This window comes from Anomaloglossus baeobatrachus, chromosome 12, assembly GCF_048569485.1.
Source record: "Anomaloglossus baeobatrachus isolate aAnoBae1 chromosome 12, aAnoBae1.hap1, whole genome shotgun sequence".
Lineage (NCBI taxonomy): Eukaryota > Metazoa > Chordata > Amphibia > Anura > Aromobatidae > Anomaloglossus > Anomaloglossus baeobatrachus.
In genome coordinates this window covers 1,380,142-1,400,953 of record NC_134364.1, presented here as the reverse complement: position 1 = coordinate 1,400,953, position 20,812 = coordinate 1,380,142, and the positions used below count along the sequence as shown (strand labels likewise).

The window sequence follows — 20,812 nt, the reverse complement described above, 5'->3', positions numbered from 1 at the left end:
CAAGCCCATCCTCACCAGTGGAAGCTTTGGTGAATATCCGGTAGGCACTTAGTCAAGCCCAGGACCCCCCCCCGTGGTCCAGGGGGTCTACTCCCGCTAGAAATCCTAGCGAGTGTTACATTCCCCATATAATATATAAGCTTGGAACATTTCACAAAATCGCATTTGTGGTCCCTTTCTACTAAGATATAACCTGTTAATTACTATACTTGGTCACAACATTGTGGTCATTTTTGCTATTTATACAGATCTAGATGGTATTTGTGAATTAGGCTTTGAGGGTCTTGGTTTTTTTTTTTTACCAGCACTTTCTCCATATATGATCTTATTCAATGTATTTGTCTGCCATTTCATTTCTCCAGTGTCTTTGGCGTATGATTATATTTTATATACAGTCTGCACCCTCACGATCGTTCTTTGGCACTACTTTTGTGTTTTCTTTATTATGTACTATGGCTGATTTTGTTTTCAATAAAAGTTATATTTTACTTTCAATACGGTTTACTGCATCTATTTTGTACCATTATCTTGGGCCTTTATTCTTCATGCTTATTGCAGTTCTTTGATTTTCAGTAACATTTACTGCTGTAAATCATGGCCAGTGGCTGGGCTTGACAGAAGAACCACCATGACTATGATAGCAACTTATAAGCACCCCGTGATTTCATCATGAAGGAGTGATTGGCGACTAGAATCAACGACTGGACAGGATCATGAAGTGCAAACAATAGTAATCAATAGTAGAATTTAATAGGTTAACTAAGGACACAGGAGCTATTACCTAAAGGACAAAAACTGAAACATAAGAATTTTTTCCTTTATTAGTGCTTGAGAATTTTCATGATAACAATTAAACCATCTACAAAACGCCATGTAAGTGCAGGTTTAGTAATTGTAACCATACTCGAATGTGGCCTCCAACTCTCAAGAGGATGACTCAAAGACTCACTCAGATTGGCAGAGGGTTGTCCAGCCGATAACCCAACAAGAGCTGGTTCACAAGAGTCTTCTCATGGTCCCTCCTGTGTACTGGCAGCGGTGGTAGCGGATTTCCCTTGTACTCTATCACAGCCATCTTCGCACGGTCCAGATTCTCCCGGTTTGGTATCTGGTACATACTTGTGTAACTACTATCATGTGAATTAAATCGAGGAACGAGAGTCTTAAAAAGCTTGTGCACAAGATCTTTCTCCTGCAAAATGAGAGCACAAAAATCAAATCATTACAAGCATATAATAATCATCACCTAACTCGCCTCTGGGTCATAAAGTTTAACAAACAATTATGTTTTGATATACAACACATATTTATACAGTTGAAACCAGAAATTTCCATACATTATCTAAAGACATATCTGCAGGTTTTTCCCTCCACTCTCTATACAGACACATCTGCATGTTTTACTCATTATCTGACATGAAATCAGAATAAACTTTTCCCGGTTTCAGACAATTGGGAACCAAAATTATTTATATTTGCCAAATACCAATATAATGAGAGAATGTTTCCAGGTATTTTTATTACTTTCTGCAAAGTGAAAAGTTTACCTCCATTTCTTTAGTATTTGGTACCATTGCCCTTACACTGAGTGACTTGGGTAAAACATTTTGAATCTCCTTTCACAATCTTCTCACAATAATTGGTGGAATTTAGGCAGATTCCTCCTGACAGAACTGGTGTAACTGAGCCACGTTTGTGGGTCGCAGCTCGCTCCGGACATTTTAGCTTTGCCCATAAATTTTAAATAAGAATTGAGATCAGGGCTTTGTGATGGCCACTCCAAAACATTGACTTTGTTATCCTTATGCCACTTTGTAACCAGTCTGGCAGTATGCTTTGGGTTCTTGTCTATTTGGAAGAACCATTTCCGCCCAAGCTTTAAGTTCCTGGCTGATGTCTTGAGATATTGCTTCAGTATTGCCACATAATCTTTTCTCATGATGCCATCTATTTTCTGAAGTGCACCAGTCCCTCCTGCAGCAAAACAACCCCACAACATGATGCTGCTGCCCCTGTGTGTCACAGTTGGGATGGTGTTCTTGGGCTTAAAAGCTTCTCCACTTTTCCTCCAAACACAACAATGGTCATTATGGCCAAACAGTTCAATTTTCATTTCAGACAAAGCTGTGGAAGAGAAGCGCAAATAGGGTCTTATCCGATAGACAGGTGGATGTAAAGGGTAAGACAGGTACTCGCCTGTTACAGTTGTGACAGGCACAACTCCTTTGTAGGCATAGAGCAAATTAATGCATAAAGTGGTCAGCCGCAGCCCCGATGTTGCAATAGAAGAGACAGAGTGGGTGAGAAAGTCGGGCTTAATGCTGCGCTATTGTGGTTTTTTAGCGCAGCATTAAGCTCGACTTTCTCACCCACTCTGTGTCTTCAATTTTAATTTCATCAGACTACAGGACGTCTCCAAAATTAAGGTCTTTGTTCCTGTGTGCATCTGAAAACATTAATCTATCTTTTTCAGTTTCTTTTGGAGTAATGGTTTCTTCCTGGCAGAGTGATCTTTCAGCCCATGTTGATACAGTACTCGTTTCACTGTGGATAATGACACAATCCGTCCGCCAGCATCGTCACAAGGTCTTTTGCTTTTGGTTTGATCTGCACATGTCTGACCAAAACACGTTAATCTCTGGTACACAGAACCTTTCTCCTTCCAGAGCGATATGATTGCTGGACATTCCCATCTTGTTTGTACTTGTGTATAATTGTTTGTACCAATGAACGAGGCACCTTCAGGTATCTGCAAATTGAACCCAAGGATGAACCAGACTTCTAATGAAAACTTGCTCAATCAAAGCCTATACTGCCCTCCAATACGCTTCAATATTCCCGCATGACATCATATGTAAGAGGTCAGCATTATCCCACCCACACCTAGGGCCCGCCATCAGGGCATTACAACCATGACTCCTGTACCAGGCCCGGTGAGAAGAAGCCAGGAGGGGGGCCAGGACACGCAAACAGCCTGGGCCCCTCCCCTTTCATTCCCCTGCTCACCGGGCCCCAGGGGGCAGGGACACTATCAGGGCAATGAGGGGGGCCCGAGTTGCTCATAGAGAGCTGCCCTCTCTCTTCCTGCTCTGCACTGATCTATGTGTAATTTCTGCAGACCAGAATGGAGACTGAGGTGAAGTACCTTCCAGGTCATCTGACTGATCATGTGCCTGCTCACATGACCGGAAAGATGAATTGGAAGTCCTTTAGATGTTCAGCTGCAGCAGCCTCTGTGCAGGTCCCACTGGCTCCTCTACTGCTCTGCACCGATCAGAAACTGCACAATGAGGTAATGTATAGTGTGTATAATGGCAAGGACCCTATGAGATCCGTGAGAAAATTGGGGAAGTAGATTAAAAAGTGTATCAACCAGGTAAGAGAAAACCAGAACAGATATACCATGTGAAGCTCCTGAAAACCTGGAAGGATAGAGAGTATATAGTGACTGATGTAACACTCATTGTATCAACAGCAGGTAAGAGCTTTCCTTGGCATCATGGGGTTTTATACCCAGTTTTGCTGAGAGATCGGCACCCCTGATCGATCTCTTGAAAGGGAAGATGGTGCACTGGAACCCTCAGGCGGAGGAAGCATTCCAGTCACTAAAGGTGGTCCTGTGTGAACAGCTCGTTCTCATCAATCCCAATTTTAAGAAGGGGTTTATAGTGCAAACAGATGCCTCGGAGGTGGGTCCGGGAGCAGTCCTGTCACAGGAGATACATAGAGTCGAACACCCGGTTACCTACTTGAGTAGGAAGCTCACCCCAGCAGAGAAAAACTATAGCGTGGTGGAGAAAGAGTGCCTGGCTATCAAATGGGCCTCAGATTCCCTGCATTATTACCTGCTGGGATGACACTTTCGCCTGGTGATGGACCATTCACCGCTGGTCTGGATGAGTAATTCTAAGGAGAGGAACTCTAGAGTCTCTTTGCAAAACTTTAGTTTTTCTGTGGAGCATCATGCTGTGAGGTTGCAGGGAAATGCGATTGCGCTGTCCAGGGGTCCCTTGTATGATGGCATATGTTCAACCCTACAAGCTTGAACAGAGGGGGGATATGTGAGGCAAAGAAAGAGGTCATTTATATAAATACACACAGTGTATATAAATGACACCTTTCATTGCCTCACATATCCCCCCTCTGTTCAAGCTTGTGGGGTTGAACATTTGCCATCATACAGGGACCCCTAGACAGCACATCCGAATGAATTTCCCTGCAACCTCACAGCATGATGAGTATATATATATATATATATATATATATATATATATATATATATATATATATATATATATATATATATATATATATATATATATATATATATATATATATATAGCAGTGTGTGATGAGGTTGCAGCAGGGGCGGACACTGGGAGCAAAGGGCCTCTGTGCAAGAATTGACCATGCGCCCCTTCCACTGAAACCCCCCCCATATCTATCTATCTATCTATCTAATATTATATTATATATATTATATTATATTATATTATATTATATTATATATTATATTATATATTATATTATATTAATATTTATATATATATATATATATATATAATCATATAGATATGGGGGGGGGTTTCAGTGGAAGGGGCGCATGGTCAATTCTTGTACAGAGGCCCTTTGCTCCCAGTGTCCGCCCCTGCTGCAACCTCATCACACACTGCTGCAGGTAACAGAGCCTTGGAGGTAGCGAGGACTCGGGCTGAAGCCGGCTGGGACAGGTAAGCACTCGGGGAGCTAAAGCTGATCGCCTGGGGTGGTGAAGGCCCGCCGACCCCAGCAGTCCCTGCCTTGCTTTAACTGGATGCACGTCAGAGGGTGAACATCCAGCTGAAATGCATCACCACTCAGAGTACGACATGGGAGCCGGGGAGGATGACTAAAATGTTTTGGGTTTTTTTCTTTTTGCAGCACACAAATATGCCAAGGAGGGACCCAGGAAGAGGACATATATAGCAGTAGGATAAATATACCGAGAAGGGGAAAGAAACCTGGATGGGGACATATATACCAGAATGTGCCTAGGAGGGAGATTTTTTATATATATATATATCTATATATATAATTGCCTTATTCTGTCTGTCTGTCTGTCTGTCTGTCTGTCTGTCTGTCTGTCTGTCTGTCTGTCTGTCTGTCTGTCTGTCTGTCTGTCATGCTCCGAAATTGTGTCCTTACGGTGACACAAAGCTGATTGGCCGCTGGGCTCGCCATGGCCCCGCCCCCCCACACGGATTGGCCGCTCGCCCAGGCTGCGCCCCCACACGGATTGGCCAGCCGCTCGCCCAGGCTCCGCCCCCCCCACAGATTGGCCTCTCGCCCCGGCACCCTGCAGGCATTGGCAATTCGGCCACGCCACGCCCCGCCCCCCTCACGCAATGCACGTTAGCTCTGGCCCCACCCCCTCCCTCCTCCCGCGCATTTCTCGAACTGACACGGCTGTCACGGAGGTGAGTACGGTACTCCCTGCCCACCCCCCCCCCCTCCCCCCCCCGCCCCCGCCCCCGCCCCCGCCCCCGCTCGCACAGGACTGGTGTGGATACGTTGCTAACCATGCTCGCATGGTTACAAGCGCTGTCACGGAGGTGAGTACTGTACTCCCTCTCCCCCCCCCTCCCCCCCCCCGGCCCCCGCTCGCACGGCAGTGGTGGGAGTGGTGTGGATACGTTGGTAACCATGCGAGCAAGGTAACCATGGTTACAAGCCCATCAAGGTCCTGCTGCGCCGGAAGGTCCACACGCACACACACAAACATACACACACATCAGATCACACTCACACTCACTCTCATACACACCTCACACACACCTCACATCGCATCCACATACTCACGACATCCTGGGATATCGCTTGCTTCTCGGCGGCGAAAATGTGCTGTTGTGATCTTCCAGGACCTGACGGAGGATCACATGGCCAGAAGCATGTGATATCCCCGGATGTTGTGAGTATGAGCGCGTAAGTGCGATATCGTCAGTGTCTGTGTGTGTGAGTGTATGCGATCGGGTGTGTGTGAGTGTATGCGATCGGGTGTGTGTGAGTGTATGCGATCGGGTGTGTGTGTGAGTGGATGCGATCGGGTGTGTGTGTGAGTTGATGCGATCGGGTGTGTGTGTGAGTGGATGCGATCGGGTGTGTGTGTGAGTGGATGCGATCGGGTGTGTGTGTGAGTGGATGCGATCGGGTGTGTGTGTGAGTGGATGCGATCGGGTGTGTGTGTGAGTTGATGCGATCGGGTGTGTGTGTGAGTGGATGCGATCGGGTGTGTGTGTGAGTGGATGCGATCGGGTGTGTGTGTGAGTGGATGCGATCGGGTGTGTGTGTGAGTGGATGCGATCGGGTGTGTGTGTGAGTGGATGCGATCGGGTGTGTGAGTGTCGGCAGAGGACCAGGCCGTGCTGGAGGAGGCTGGGAACAGAGAGGCTGATCATGGGGAAGAGGGGAATGCTGATGCTGAAGGAGGCTGGGATGGGAAGGCTGGGAGGAAGGAGGCTGGGACGAGAGAGGCTGATCCTCAGGAAGGCTGAGGAAGGGAGGCTGATGCTGAGGGAGGCTGGAAGGAGAGAGGCTGAGCAAACGTGCTCCATCCGCCATACTGCGCACTCCCCATCGTGCTGCATCCCCCATGCTGCGCACTCCCAAACGTGGTCCATCCGCCATGCTGCGCACTCCCAAACGTGGTCCATCCGCCATGCTGCGCACTCCCAAACGTGCTCCATCCGCCATGCTGCGCACTCCCAAACGTGCTCCATCCGCCATACTGCGCACTGGAGCACGTTTGGGAGTGCGCAGCATGGCGGATGGAGCACGTTTGAGAATGCGCAGCATGGCGGATGGAGCACGTTTGGGAGTGCGCAGCATGGCGGATGGAGCACGTTTGGGAGTGCGCAGCATGCCGGATGGTGCACGATCGGGAGTGCGCAGTATGGCGGATGGAGCACGTTTGGGAGTGCGCAGCATGGCGGATGGAGCACGTTTAGAAGTGCGCAGCATGGCGGATGGACCACGTTTGGGAGTGCGCAGCATGGCGGATGGAGCACGTTTAGGAGTGCGCAGCATGGCGGATGGAGCACGTTTGCAAGTGCGCAGCATGGCGGGTGGAGCACGATGGGAGGTGCACACCTCCCCCCAACACACACACACACGCGCACTGCACAACACACACACACTAGGAATCACAAACAACGCCCTACACAGACACCCACACAGACAACGCTGCACACACAAATATACGCACATACTGCACAACACACACATTGCTCAAAACATACCTCCCCCCAAAACACACCACACCCACACAAACCGCACAACACACACACACACACACAACGCTACAGACACACAGCGCTCCACAAACAACGCAACACACGCAACACACATACAACACCGCTCTCACCCCCCGCGACACTCAGAACATGTACAGCGCCCTACACAAACACTTGGTAACTACACACAACAACATCTATATATATATATATAACAAAAATCATACATGAACTACACAATACGTAAATTCTAGAATACCCGATGCGTAGAATCGGGCCACCTTCTAGTATATATATATATATATATATATATATATATATATATATTTTATATATATATATATATATATATATATATATATATATATATATATATATATATATATATATATATATATATATATATATATATATATATATATATATATATATATATATATATATATATATATATATATATATATATATATGTCCAACAATGTAGACCAGCTCACTCCTGTGAATCACCTGGATCCTCAGCTGACCTGGTTAACTCCGTTGTGCCCGGATCAGGACGTAGGAGTCCATCCATACAAATGTGAACAACAACAAGGCAGAGTCCAGCAATAACGTGAGCAATCCAGGATGCTGTTAAAAAAATTTTTCCTTCTTTTTATTCATAAATTCATTAAAATATAATGGTCCAAGCAATTCAGAACAGCATTATCGCAGGAAAATAGCGCAGATAGGACTACGCGTTTCAGCGGTAAAATCCGCCTTCTTCACGGTCCAGAATCTGATCTGCTTTCCAAACATAGAACCTTATATACATCTCACTCCCATCAGGGTAATTACAAACATGTGTGAGAGATTTAAACACATGTGCTAGAAAAGCAAATCAAACATGTAAGCTATCCGCATATTGATCAATATACAGCATGCATAAGAGTTATAAGGAAAGGATTCAACATTTTGGAGAAAAATACAATCAGAAAATCCAATAACCTGACCATAAAATTATTTTTAAAGTGATACAAAAGCCTAACACAGTAGTAATAGCCAGCAACATATAATGCAACAATGTATCAATAGTGCATAATGATATCCATACGATTGTTAAAGCCCTGTGGCATGCGGGTCCCCAGCTCAAATATCCACCTACTCTCTCTTGCAAGCACTTTTTTATGAAAATCTCCCCCTCTCAATGGTTTTTTTACATGCTCTATGCCTATGAAAGAAAAACCGCGTAAATCCCCATTATGTTTTTTTTGAAAAATGTCGGGATACTACTGATGCACCAACCATTGGCAAATTGCTAGCATCTGATAGATGTTTGCGGATTCTGGTTTTAAGATTAGCAATTTGCCAATGGTTGGTTGGATTTTCTGATTGTATTTTTCTCCAAAATGTTGAATCCTTTCCTTATAACTCTTATGCATGCTGTATATTGATCAATATGCGGATAGCTTACATGTTTGATTTGCTTTTCTAGCACATGTGTTTAAATCTCTCACACATGTTTGTAATTACCCTGATGGGAGTGAGATGTATATAAGGTTCTATGTTTGGAAAGCAGATCAGATTCTGGACCGTGAAGAAGGCGGATTTTACCGCTGAAACGCGTAGTCCTATCTGCGCTATTTTCCTGCGATAATGCTGTTCTGAATTGCTTGGACCATTGTATTTTAATGAATTTATGAATAAATATATATATATTACACACATGTCCTACTTCTGGGTCTTTTCTGATATATACAGTTAGGTCCAGAAATATTTGGACAGTGACACAAGTTTTGTTATTTTAGCTGTTTACAAAAACATGTTCAGAAATACAATTATATATATAATATGGGCTGAAAGTGCACACTCCCAGCTGCAATATGAGAGTTTTCACATCCAAATCGGAGAAAGGGTTTAGGAATCATAGCTCTGTAATGCATAGCCTCCTCTTTTTCAAGGGACCAAAAGTAATTGGACAAGGGACTCTAAGGGCTGCAATTAACTCTGAAGGCGTCTCCCTCGTTAACCTGTAATCAATGAAGTAGTTAAAAGGTCTGGGGTTGATTACAGGTGTGTGGTTTTTTATTTGGAAGCTGTTGCTGTGACCAGACAACATGCGGTCTAAGGAACTCTCAACTGAGGTGAAGCAGAACATCCTCAGGCTGAAAAAAAAGAAAAAATCCATCAGAGAGATAGCAGACATGCTTGGAGTAGCAAAATCAACAGTCGGGTACATTCTAAGAAAAAAGGAATTGACTGGTGAGCTTGGGAAGTCAAAAAGGCCTGGGCGTCCACGGATGACAACAGTGGTGGATGATCGCCGCATACTTTCTTTGGTGAAGAAGAACCCCTTCACAACATCAACTGAAGTCCAGAACACTCTCAGTGAAGTAGGTGTATCTGTCTCTAAGTCAACTGTAAAGAGAAGACTCCATGAAAGTAAATACAAAGGGTTCACATCTAGATGCAAACCATTCATCAATTCCAAAAATAGACAGGCCAGAGTTAAATTTGCTGAAAAACACCTCATGAAGCCAGCTCAGTTCTGGAAAAGTATTCTATGGACAGATGAGACAAACATCAACCTGTACCAGAATGATGGGAAGAAAAAAGTTTGGAGAAGAAAGGGAACGGCACATGATCCAAGGCACACCACATCCTCTGTAAAACATGGTGGAGGCAACGTGATGGCATGGGCATGCATGGCTTTCAATGGCACTGGGTCACTTGTGTTTATTGATGACAAAACAGAAGACAAGAGTAGCCGGATGAATTCTGAAGTGTACCGGGATATACTTTCAGCCCAGATTCAGCCAAATGCCGCAAAGTTGATCGGACGGCGCTTCATAGTACAGATGGACAATGACCCCAAGCATACAGCCAAAGCTACCCAGGAGTTCATGAGTGCAAAAAAGTGGAACATTCTGCAATGGCCAAGTCAATCACCAGATCTTAACCCAATTGAGCATGTATTTCACTTGCTCAAATCCAGACTTAAGACGGAAAGACCCACAAACAAGCAACACCTGAAGGCTGCGGCTGTAAAGGCCTGTCAAAGCATTAAGAAGGAGGAAACCCAGCGTTTGGTGATGTCCATGGGTTCCAGACTTAAGTCAGTGATTGCCTCCAAAGGATTCGCAACAAAATATTGAAAATACAAATATTTTGTTTGGGTTTGGTTTATTTGTCCAATTACTTTTGACCTCCTAAAATGTGGAGTGTTTGTAAAGAAATGTGACAATTCCTACAATTTCTATCAGATATTTTTGTTCAAACCTTCAAATTAAACGTTACAATCTGCACTTGAATTCTGTTGTAGAGGTTTCATTTCAAATCCAATGTGGTGGCATGCAGAGCCCAACTCGCGAAAATTGTGCCACTGTCCAAATATTTCTGGACCTAACTGTAGGTCTCCATCCTAGATAATTTGTCTCCATTCTGGTATATGTGTCCCATTCTGGGAGTCGCCTGTTCCCCTTTCTGAGCCACTCCTAGTATAGATGTCCCCACCCTTGTTTATTTGTCCCTTTCCTGGCATGTCATCTTCCTGGTATACCATATATGCTCCATCCCATGGAGATATATATATATATATATATATATATACACCAAAAAAATATGCAGATGACAATGTAGGACACCTGTCTGTAATGCTAGAAACGAGGTGATCAGGAGCATCTAAGTGTCTGTAGGAGCCAGAACTCTTAATGGTTGGTAGAGGATCAACTACTTATTTCTCTCTGCGAAACGCAAATAAATTTATACAGTGTGATTTTATTTTGGATATTCTCTCACTGTTAAAATTAACCAAACCTTAAAATTATAGACTGTTCATATCCTTGTCAGGGGGCAAACTTACAAAATCAGCGAGGGATCAAATACCCATTTCCCCCACTGTATAACTACTGTAATACTGACCTTATGTATAAGCATATAACTACTATAATGATCACTTACAGTCAGCCAGAAGTCGGCCATTTTCATCGCTGTCTCATCATTATCTCCGCATTTTCCATAATCGATAATCTGAAAAGAAGCAGGGCAGTATCAGTCGCTGACCTGGGCAGTAGAAGACCATTCAGAAAGCAGGATCTCAGGAAGATTAGCGTTATTACAGCCAGGAGCATTACGGGCCCACGCAATCTTCAGCGCCCATCGCTCCAATCGCAGAGTGTCTGCGGGGCTCCCATTCCGGATGGGACAGCTTTATATATTCCTATCAGAGTGGCATGCTCAGGTCGGGGGACCCGTGGCCAGTTTGTGCACTGCGTTCTAAGATCGGATTGAAATCCAGCAGTGTCTGAATGAACCCTAACATTCTCAGGACGCTTCAAAGATTGATCGCTGTCAGTAGGACAAACAACAGAGCCTTCAATGGCTGACAAAAATAAAAGAAGTAATGGTACAAATTAAGCTGTCTGCACTGGGCAGGGTACAACAAAGTATCTGAAGAAACCCCAATAAAACAAAGCAGAACCAGCAGAATAAGTAGACATTCACAAAACATAAGAGCGTGGAACGTAGATAAGTGGTGTGAACGTTTCATGCCCCCAATATTCATGGAACATCAGAGACCTGATGGCCCTCACTGTGTGGAGGAGTAAAAAGAAATGGACGGCTCAGGTTGACCACACTGCTTATGAAAAATAAGTCATTGAACCCTGTGTTTCCCCGAAAATAAGACCTACTCCAAAAATAAGCTCTAGCAGTCATTTCTGTCTTTTTTTGGAGTATGCTTAAAAAATAAGCCCTAGTTGCAGTTCAATAAGGAAGTGTTGCGGCAGCTAACAAAGCTAAAGATTACAGCAGGACACTTCATTAAAGAAAGCAGACACCCCGCAAAAGAAAGCAGACACCCCACAAAACACAGCAGACACCCAGCAAAAGAGATCAGACACCTGCAAAAGAAAGGAAATACCGCCGAAAATAAAACCTACTCACCAGACCCTGAACAATTGCAGCTCGCAAGTGCCGACGGTGGATGGCTTCTCACACAGATCTGTGTCGCCATCATGTCCCTCACCGTTCCAGCTGCACGGCATTGCAGCTCTCACACACAGATCGGATCCCAGTACCACTCTGCTCTCACCAACTCTGTGCAAGTGATCCCGCTTCCGGCCAGCAGGGGGAGCTAACTGCAGTGGAATGCATAGAGACCTGACAGCAACGCAGATCTGTATGGGAGAGGCCATTCACTTGGTAACTATTACTAAGGATCTGGTAAGTGCCATTCTTTTGTGGGTAAACAGTAGATCTAGAATAATAAATTGAAAAAATCAGGATTAAAATATAAATAATGTATATCAATTAGCCAGTAGATAGCACTACACACAAAAAATAAATAGGGAACGGTATAAACATAACTTACTGTAATAACTGAGTGGAGTATTCATCAAATGATGTATAGCCATGAATGAATTATAAAAGGACATCTTTATTACTTGTATCAAATATCACAAAAGGTTAACACACAAAAAGAGTGTTTTATAATTTATCCATAGCTATACCTCATAGATGTGGACTGTTGTTCATGGAAAAATGTAAGGGATCCTCTGAACATAAGGCCCAGGGCATTTTCGGACCAAACAAAATAATATAAAATCTTGTCTTATTTTCGGGGAAACACAGTATTAATAGTAGATTGTTTATCCGGCTAATACTGGTGTGATGGTTGGATACGGTGTACTGTGTATCATGTTGTGTAGGGTCGTATTTTATGCTTGGTTCACTGTCCATTGTTTGTATTGCTTGTGTGTACAGTGCATTATCAGTAGCTAATCACCCCCTGTAGTGTTCCTGTTCCTAAAGCTGGTGTCACACATAACGACGACGACAACGACGTCGCTGCTACGTCCCCATTTTCTGTGACGTTGCAGCGACGTCCCGTCGCTGTCGCTGTGTGTGACATCCAACAACGACCTGGCCCCTGCTGTGAGGTCGCCGGTCGTTGCTGAATGTCCAGCTTCATTTTTTCGTCGTCACTCTCCCGCTGTGACACACACATCGCTGTGTGTGACAGCGAGAGAGCGACGAAATGAAGCGATCAGGAGCCGGCACTGGCAGCTGCGGTAAGCTGTAACCAGCGTAAACATCGGGTAACCAAGGGAAGACCTTTCCCTGGTTACCCGATGTTTACGCTGGTTACCAGCCTCCGCTCTTGCTGCCAGTGCCGGCTCCTGCACTGTGACATGTGGCTGCAGTATGCATCGGGTAATTAACCCGATGTGTACTGTAGCAAGGAGAGCAAGGAGCCAGCGCTAAGCAGTGTGCGCGGCTCCCTGCTCTCTGCACTGTGACATGTAGCTGCAGCACACATCGGGTTAATTAACCCGATGTGTACTGTACCTAGGAGAGCAAGGAGCCAGCGCTAAGCGCGGCTCCCTGCTCTCTGCACATGTAGCACAGCGACGTTATGATCGCTGCTTCTGCTGTGTTTGACAGCTAAGCAGCGATCATAACAGCGACTTACAAGGTCGCTGTTACGTCACCGAAAATGGTGACGTAACAGCGACGTCGTTGTCGCTGTCGCTTAGTGTGACACCAGCTTTAGTCTGGGAGAAGGGGGCCTGGGATCCACCCAACCTCTTTGCTTAAATGGGGGGGATGAGGCAGTCTGTTTGAGAACTTGAAGAGAGAAGGACGACGATTGATCTTCTGGGCTGAAGGTGCGGCTCCTCAGAGAGATCTGGACATTTATCACTTACTGGACTATATTCACGTTTCTTTACTATTTTTACCCTCTATATGGTAGATTACGTTATGGACCCTTTGATTTTCTTGGAATAAATGCTCTTTGGATTGTACAGCCATTGCCATTGCTCGCTCTGTTGATTGTGTGATAAGGGAGAAGGCCCCCGTCACAACTAGCCTTATTGTTCTCACTATGCAATTGACGCCAAGCCACGTACTCCATTATTATATGTGGATGATAACTGTAAAAATGTAAAGAGACTATTTTTAACAAAAAGACCTGTATTTAAAAAAGTACCATTCATTTTATACACCAAGGTACGTTTAGTAGAAGAGCAGGTAAAGGTAAATTGTAGTTCCGGAAAAACCCCATTGATTTCACTCTGGAAAACATAAAGTTGGTCAAAATCACCATCGCGCAAAAGAAAATCAAATAAAAAAACCCCAAAACATCAGCTATATAGCACCCACAGCTACGGACATGACACCATAGTGGCACTACACTGATTATGTATTTTTTCCTGTGCTTTCCAGAGTGGAATAAATAGTGTTTTTCCAGAAGTAAAATTTGCCTTCACCTAATTCTTAGATACCTTGGTATATAAAGTGATTAATACCATGAAGGGAACCTGTCACCTACTCACCTGCAGGGTGGTTCAATGGGAAGACCGTGGGTACAAGTTTTAAAGAGACATGCCAGAAATTCCTATCTGCAGGATATCCAGCAAATATAAAGCTAAGGGCTTAAAAATTGTAAGGATCACAAGGAGAAGCTACAATACCTTGAAGACAATAGAAGACAATACCTTGTGTCCAGCTAGTAGACATGTAGCAGGGATTTTGGAAGCTCATATAGAATAGACATCTCTGTATAGAGGAATTTATGTCCCCATCCCTGGACCCAATAAAAGATAAAAACAAACAAACAACTGTACTGACAACCTTGGGTTCCAAAACTGGGTAATTCTCCATGCCTAGGTTGTGCGTATTGTGGCAATATGATCAGAGGCAGCACATTTTCACATCCACAGACTGGTAAACAATATTTTATCATGGAAAGGCTTCCATAAAACTCTAGTTTTGCGATTTATTTCCACTTATGTCCATGTGGGTTATTTTAGGTTGGTGGGACCACTATGGAGGAGATACGTGCACCCATCAGTAAACATAAAAGCACTAATACAATGAAACTCATGGAACTGCCAGTCCAAAAACACCTAATTGAGAACCAATATTTCAGGTCATTGATAGTTTCACTGTATAAAGAGGCAATAGACTTACAATACTGAAGAAAAGGGAGCTAAATGCTCACACCCTAAGTGTCAACCTACATTGGTGCTCACTTTAAATTCCAGCATATGGAAATTCTGATAGCTTTGTCTTGGCGGCACTAGGTTCAACTTTAGGGTTAAACAACGCGTCTTGAAAAACTAATCATACCCCCTGAAATTTTCCACATTTTCTCATGTTACACCCACAAACAAATTTATTTTATTAGAATTTTATGCGATATGCCAAATCAAAGTAGCAAGTATTGGTGAAATGTATAGAAAATGGATATATTTTAAAAATAAAGAGAAAACTGTTGAGGATAAGAATTAAGTAACCAAAAATACTTAAATTGAGCCATTTCATAGACTCAGGCATGTAGTTTAGTTGATGTAAACCAACACACATTTATGAATGCTTTTGTTTCTTACTAACACACACATACATACATACATACATACATACATACATACATAATATATATATATATACACATACACACACACATATACATACACACCTATACATACACACATATACATACACACCTATACATACATACATACATATACACACACATTCAGTGATTATCCTTAATACAATATACCAGCACATGTAACTTAAAGGGAACCTGTCAGCAGAAATTTCGACTTAAACCTAACAGATTCCCCCTCTGCAGCTCCTGGGCTGCATTCTAGCAAGGTCCCTGTTAGTATTGTGGCCCCTTTCTGACCCAAAAAAAGAGTTTATATCGAGGTACCTTTTTGGCTTCTGATTCTCTAAATGTGTCACGGGGGCGGGCTGCCTGATGGCCGTTATTCTGCCCCCTGTTCCTGTATGCCGCCCCCATCGCCGATTTCTATACTTCTGGACGCCGCCCACTGCTCCAGCCATCCCCGCGCATGCCCAGTGCTCATCTCTCGTGGATGAGCACTGTGCCCAGTGTCACCGGTGGTGACGTGCGCGCAGGGTTTAGATTATGGGCGGTGCTGTGATGTTAATTACCAAGCAACCGCCCATAATCGCGGGACCGCGCATTCCCCCTCGGCCTGCTTTCTGCGCAAGCGCGCTGCAGCTGAACTCACGTCACCTCCTTCCCATCTTGCCCTGAGGCAGGAAATAGATGGGAGGAGCGCGGAGCAGTGACTACACCGATCAGGAGGAGTTCAGCTGCAGCGCGCTTGCGCAGAAAGAAGCAGGCCGAGGGGGAATGCGCGGTCCCGCGATTATGGGCGGTTGCTTGGTAATTAACATCACAGCACCGCCCATAATCTAAACCCTGCGCGCACGTCACCACCGGTGACACTGGGCACAGTGCTCATCCACGAGAGATGAGCACTGGGCATGCGCGGTGATGGCTGGAGCAGTGGGCGGCGTCCAGAAGTATAGAAATCGGCGATGGGGGCGGCATACAGGAACAGGGGGCAGAATAACGGCCATCAGGCAGCCCGCCCCCGTGACACATTTAGAGAATCAGAAGCCAAAAAGGTACCTCGATATAAACTCTTTCTTTGGGTCAGAAAGGGGCCACAATACTAACAGGGACCTTGCTAGAATGCAGCCCAGGAGCTGCAGAGGGGGAATCTGTTAGGTTTAAGTCGAAATTTCTGCTGACAGGTTCCCTTTAAAGATGGCTCCTACATCCTGGACAACGCCAAAGAAGATGAGAAACAGAGGAATTTCGAAAGTTTGGAACAACCAATCCAGCAGAGACTATGCAAATTCCTATACGTCGCGAGTCCAGCCTACGATATTTTATTGGACTATATTTTGTCTACACCCTTTACTTCTCTAGAACTATAAAAGGCTTTGTAAGAAAATTAAACTAACAGAATTCACTGGCGTCGGTCATGAGAGAAAGACATAACTGACTCGTAGTCCATTATTTTATTCTCGAAGTGTACACATAACATAATTTGAACACAGCAGTCAGACCTTAAGAGTCCCATTGTAGTCTCACCTCAACAGCTGGTGTCAAACGTGGCTACTCCACAAGTAACCATGGGTCACTCGATAACAAGGATTGATCGCCCTCATCCGTCCATGGTAAGCTTCATATACATTGTATGTGTTGTTCCATCTCGAGTGACGCTTGGTGAAAGGGAAGGGGGGGGGGGGGGTCACTAGTCCGGAGAATGGTAGTGCACCTGAGACCTAACGGTGTGACTGTCACTTGCCGGTGACCTTAAAAAGGGAAGGACCCAGACCCCTGAGTGCTGGGCGTAGGTCAATAGGATCTGACTGGTCGTGTGTTACGAGGCTGCAAAAAGGGAAAAGCAAGGGGCTGTAGCCCACAGCCTCATATGCAGCGGACTGACAGCTATGACTAATTAAGAACAGAAGAAGGGGGGCAGCTGCAGCGATCTGTAGGAATGACAGAGTTTGTTTGGAATTTGGAACAGGGAGATAATTGAACCAGCGCTCCTCTTGTGTTTGTATCACATCTATTGCCGTGTCTATAGCTGGAGAAATAGGAACACATGGAGAAGGGAAGTATAGTATCCATGTGTTGGACGCGGGAATTGTGTTCTCTGTACATGGCAAGGAGGGGGAGGGGTTCAGGTGAATGATAGTGTTAGACTCAGCGTATTCCCCTGTGTATTAAACACGCGCCATGCAAGTTGGGAAAGGATTCTGATTGGAGCTGGCCAGTCCAATTAAAGCACTATGTTTACTCTGTTCAAGAAGAAATCGGCTTTTTCTGCAGGAGCCACGGACTCTGTCACTCTAGTCAGTAGAAAATTGAAGAAAGTATATGTTGTATAGCTGTGTTGATAGATGGACGAAAACAATGGACATGGGTAGTGTAAAGAATCTATGATGAGATTGTGAAGTTATCACTCCTTAGTTCAGTTTCAAAAATGCTCGCAACAGAGATCATTCTAACAAAGTAAAGCTGGAGCAAAGATAGGCAGCACAGCCCCTAACATCTGGAAAGGGAAGCTGGACAGCCTGAGAAGTTTCAGAAAAAAAAAAATTGACAGTGTTGAATATACATGTAATTGTGCTAGGTTTTGTATCCTAAAGCACTTTTTTGATAATTGGAAGATTTTTGGGATTCTTTTAGCCTGGTGAGAATTGAGAGTTTACAAGTACGTAATTTGTTATTTTGAATCCCTTGTCCTGTATAGGAATCATGTATACACGTAGGCGTTTATAGAATAGTAGCCGATAGCAGAGCGCATAAATGCATAATAATGTAGACACTCCCCGTATACACCCAGCTTAGCCAGGCCCCTCTCAATGGGTTTTTTGTCCAAAGTTCTCAACTCATCCCCTTTAAACTTTTTTTTTCCCTTTTTAGGGGGGGGGAAAGAAGTGATTCTAGCATAGACACCATAAACGTCTATGCTAGTATAAGTACAAAATAGTAGATTTGCTTACTCAGCTATCCAATAAATGCAAATCAGATATAAATAAGCGAAAAATAAAATCTGGAAGAATTTGTAAATAGAAAGATGTAACTGCCCACATAAAACAATTGGTATTTTAAAAGTCCAGCGGCATTATATCTTAAAAAAAAGAATAGGGGCAGGTAAATACATATTTTTGTACCGTGTTAGCTAAAAGAAAAATCTAAAAAGACTTACCCCAATGATGTCAGAAGGTATCAAATCCATTTGTAAAAGAAAAAAAAATACATCCAACATAAATGTGTATTATGAAGAGTTAAGAGTTTCAAAGCTATGTCTTCTTTAAAACAGAAGATGAGTTTTTTCCCCCTTTCGCTCTGGCTTTTACTAAAAGAGACTAATGGAATGTCGCCCCTCCCAACTGGAGAAGAGGGTTCGATTAACCCTTTAAGTTCAGGATTTCACATTTTAGTTTCCTCATACCCGAATCATTAAATTAACTTTGCAGGGAAAATTAGATTTCTTGAGATATGCAAATTCATTTTTTTTTGTGGTTTTGTTTTTTTATGGTGATTTATTTGGACAATATATTTTTATTTTGTGACTCTGCATACAGACTTCCAGTATTTTATTAATTGGTTTTACTTTCTTTTATAGCTACAGTATATACGAGCCGTGTTGTCTATCGTAAGGTTTCAAAATTCCCCAGCAGTGTATGGGTTATATCCATTGTTTGTTTTAATTGGGTTTTATAGTAATATATTGCCTGATGTCTTATTTATCCTTTTAGAGAATAGCAGCATAAAAACTATGATCTTTGTCAGATTGGTACACAAAAAGGAAAAAAGGGGGAGAAGTCATCGTCATCTATTATATTTTCCAGCAGTAGAGGGTGCAGCAGACATATTAGACAAGTTCTGAAGCTGTCCCTTCCCCCGCAAGTCATATTTACTGGATTACTATGAAGCATATCTGTTAACTGAAGCAGGAAAATCTTGTACTATATGTTATTTATTTACTATTTTCAGTCATGTGAAGCATAGATGACCACTAACTGTATCATGGTCAGAGTTAAAGTTATAAGAATGATCTAATGCATATTTTTAGTTTTTTGTTTTTATAGATGGAACAAGATGTTGGTCGATTCTACACTGGATATGCTACGGTTTACACAACATGAGGTAATCAAAATTTGAACCACTCCCTCCCCTCCTATTGGTACAGGAGGCAGTGACGTATTGATGCCCTCCAGGGTGGATAAAATCAATGGGTTTTTTTAAAAAAAAAAAAAAAAAAAAAAAACGGATTTTTTTTATTTAACCCCTTCAGCCCCCGGGCACTTTCCGTTTTTGCGTTTTTGTTTTTTGCTCCCCTTCTTCTGAGAGGCGTAATATTTTTATTTTTCCATCAATCTTGCCATATGAGGGCTTGTTTTTTGCGGGACGAGTTGTACTTTTAAATGAAACCATAAGTTTTACCATATAGTGTACTGGAAAACGGCAAAAAAATTCCAAGTGCGGAAAAATTGCAAAAAAAGTGTGATCGTACAATAGTTTTTGGGATATTTTATTCACTGTGTTCACTATATGGTAAAACTGAGGTATCTATGTGATGCCTCAGGTCGGTGCGAGTTTGTAGACACCAAACATGTATAGGTTTACTTGTATCTAAGGGGTTAAAAAAAATTCACAAGTTTGTCCAATAAAAGTGGCGCACGTTTTGCGCCATTTTCCGAAACACGTAGCGTTCTTATTTTTAAGGATCTATGGCTCAGTAGTGGCTTATTTTTTGCGTCTCGAGCTGACGTTTATAATGGTACCATTTTTGCGCAGATGCTACGTTTTGATCGCCTGTTATTGCATTTTGCGTAAAACTTGCGGCGACCAAAAAACGTAATTTTGGCGTTTGGAATTTTTTTGCGACTACGCCGTTTACCAATCAGATTAATTGATTTTATATTTTGATAGATCGGGCATTTCTGAACGCGGCGATACCAAATATGTGTATATTTATTTATTTTTTAACCCTTTAATTTTCAATGGGGGGAAAGGGGGGTGATTTGAACTTTTAGGTTTTTTGTTTTTTTTTTTATTTTTTAAAACTTTTTTTTTTACTTTTTTTTTTTATTTTACTAGTCCCCCTAGGGGGCTATAGCGATCAGCAATCCGATTGCTGATCGCTATCTGCTGATCACAGCTATAGCTCTGTAATCAGCAGATTCAGTCACTTTGGTTTTCCCTCTGCTCTCGGCCG

General features: G+C 43.3%; 1 protein-coding gene across 2 annotated transcripts in view; it reads right to left on the bottom strand.

Annotated features, from left to right (window-relative positions):
• Positions 1-796: 796 nt before the first annotated feature.
• MRPL17 (mitochondrial ribosomal protein L17) overlaps positions 797-20,812 on the bottom strand; it is a 51,371-nt gene continuing 31,355 nt past the window's right edge. The window contains exons 2-3 of one of the 2 annotated variants that reach the window (XM_075330718.1): positions 11,205-11,273; positions 797-1,192 (exon numbers count right to left, since the gene is read on the bottom strand). In XM_075330718.1, the coding sequence (XP_075186833.1) occupies positions 950-1,192; positions 11,205-11,273 (312 nt within the window). In that variant the 3' untranslated portion in view covers positions 797-949. The remainder of the gene's footprint in view (positions 1,193-11,204; positions 11,274-20,812) is intronic. The other variant, XM_075330719.1, reaches the window with a different exon arrangement.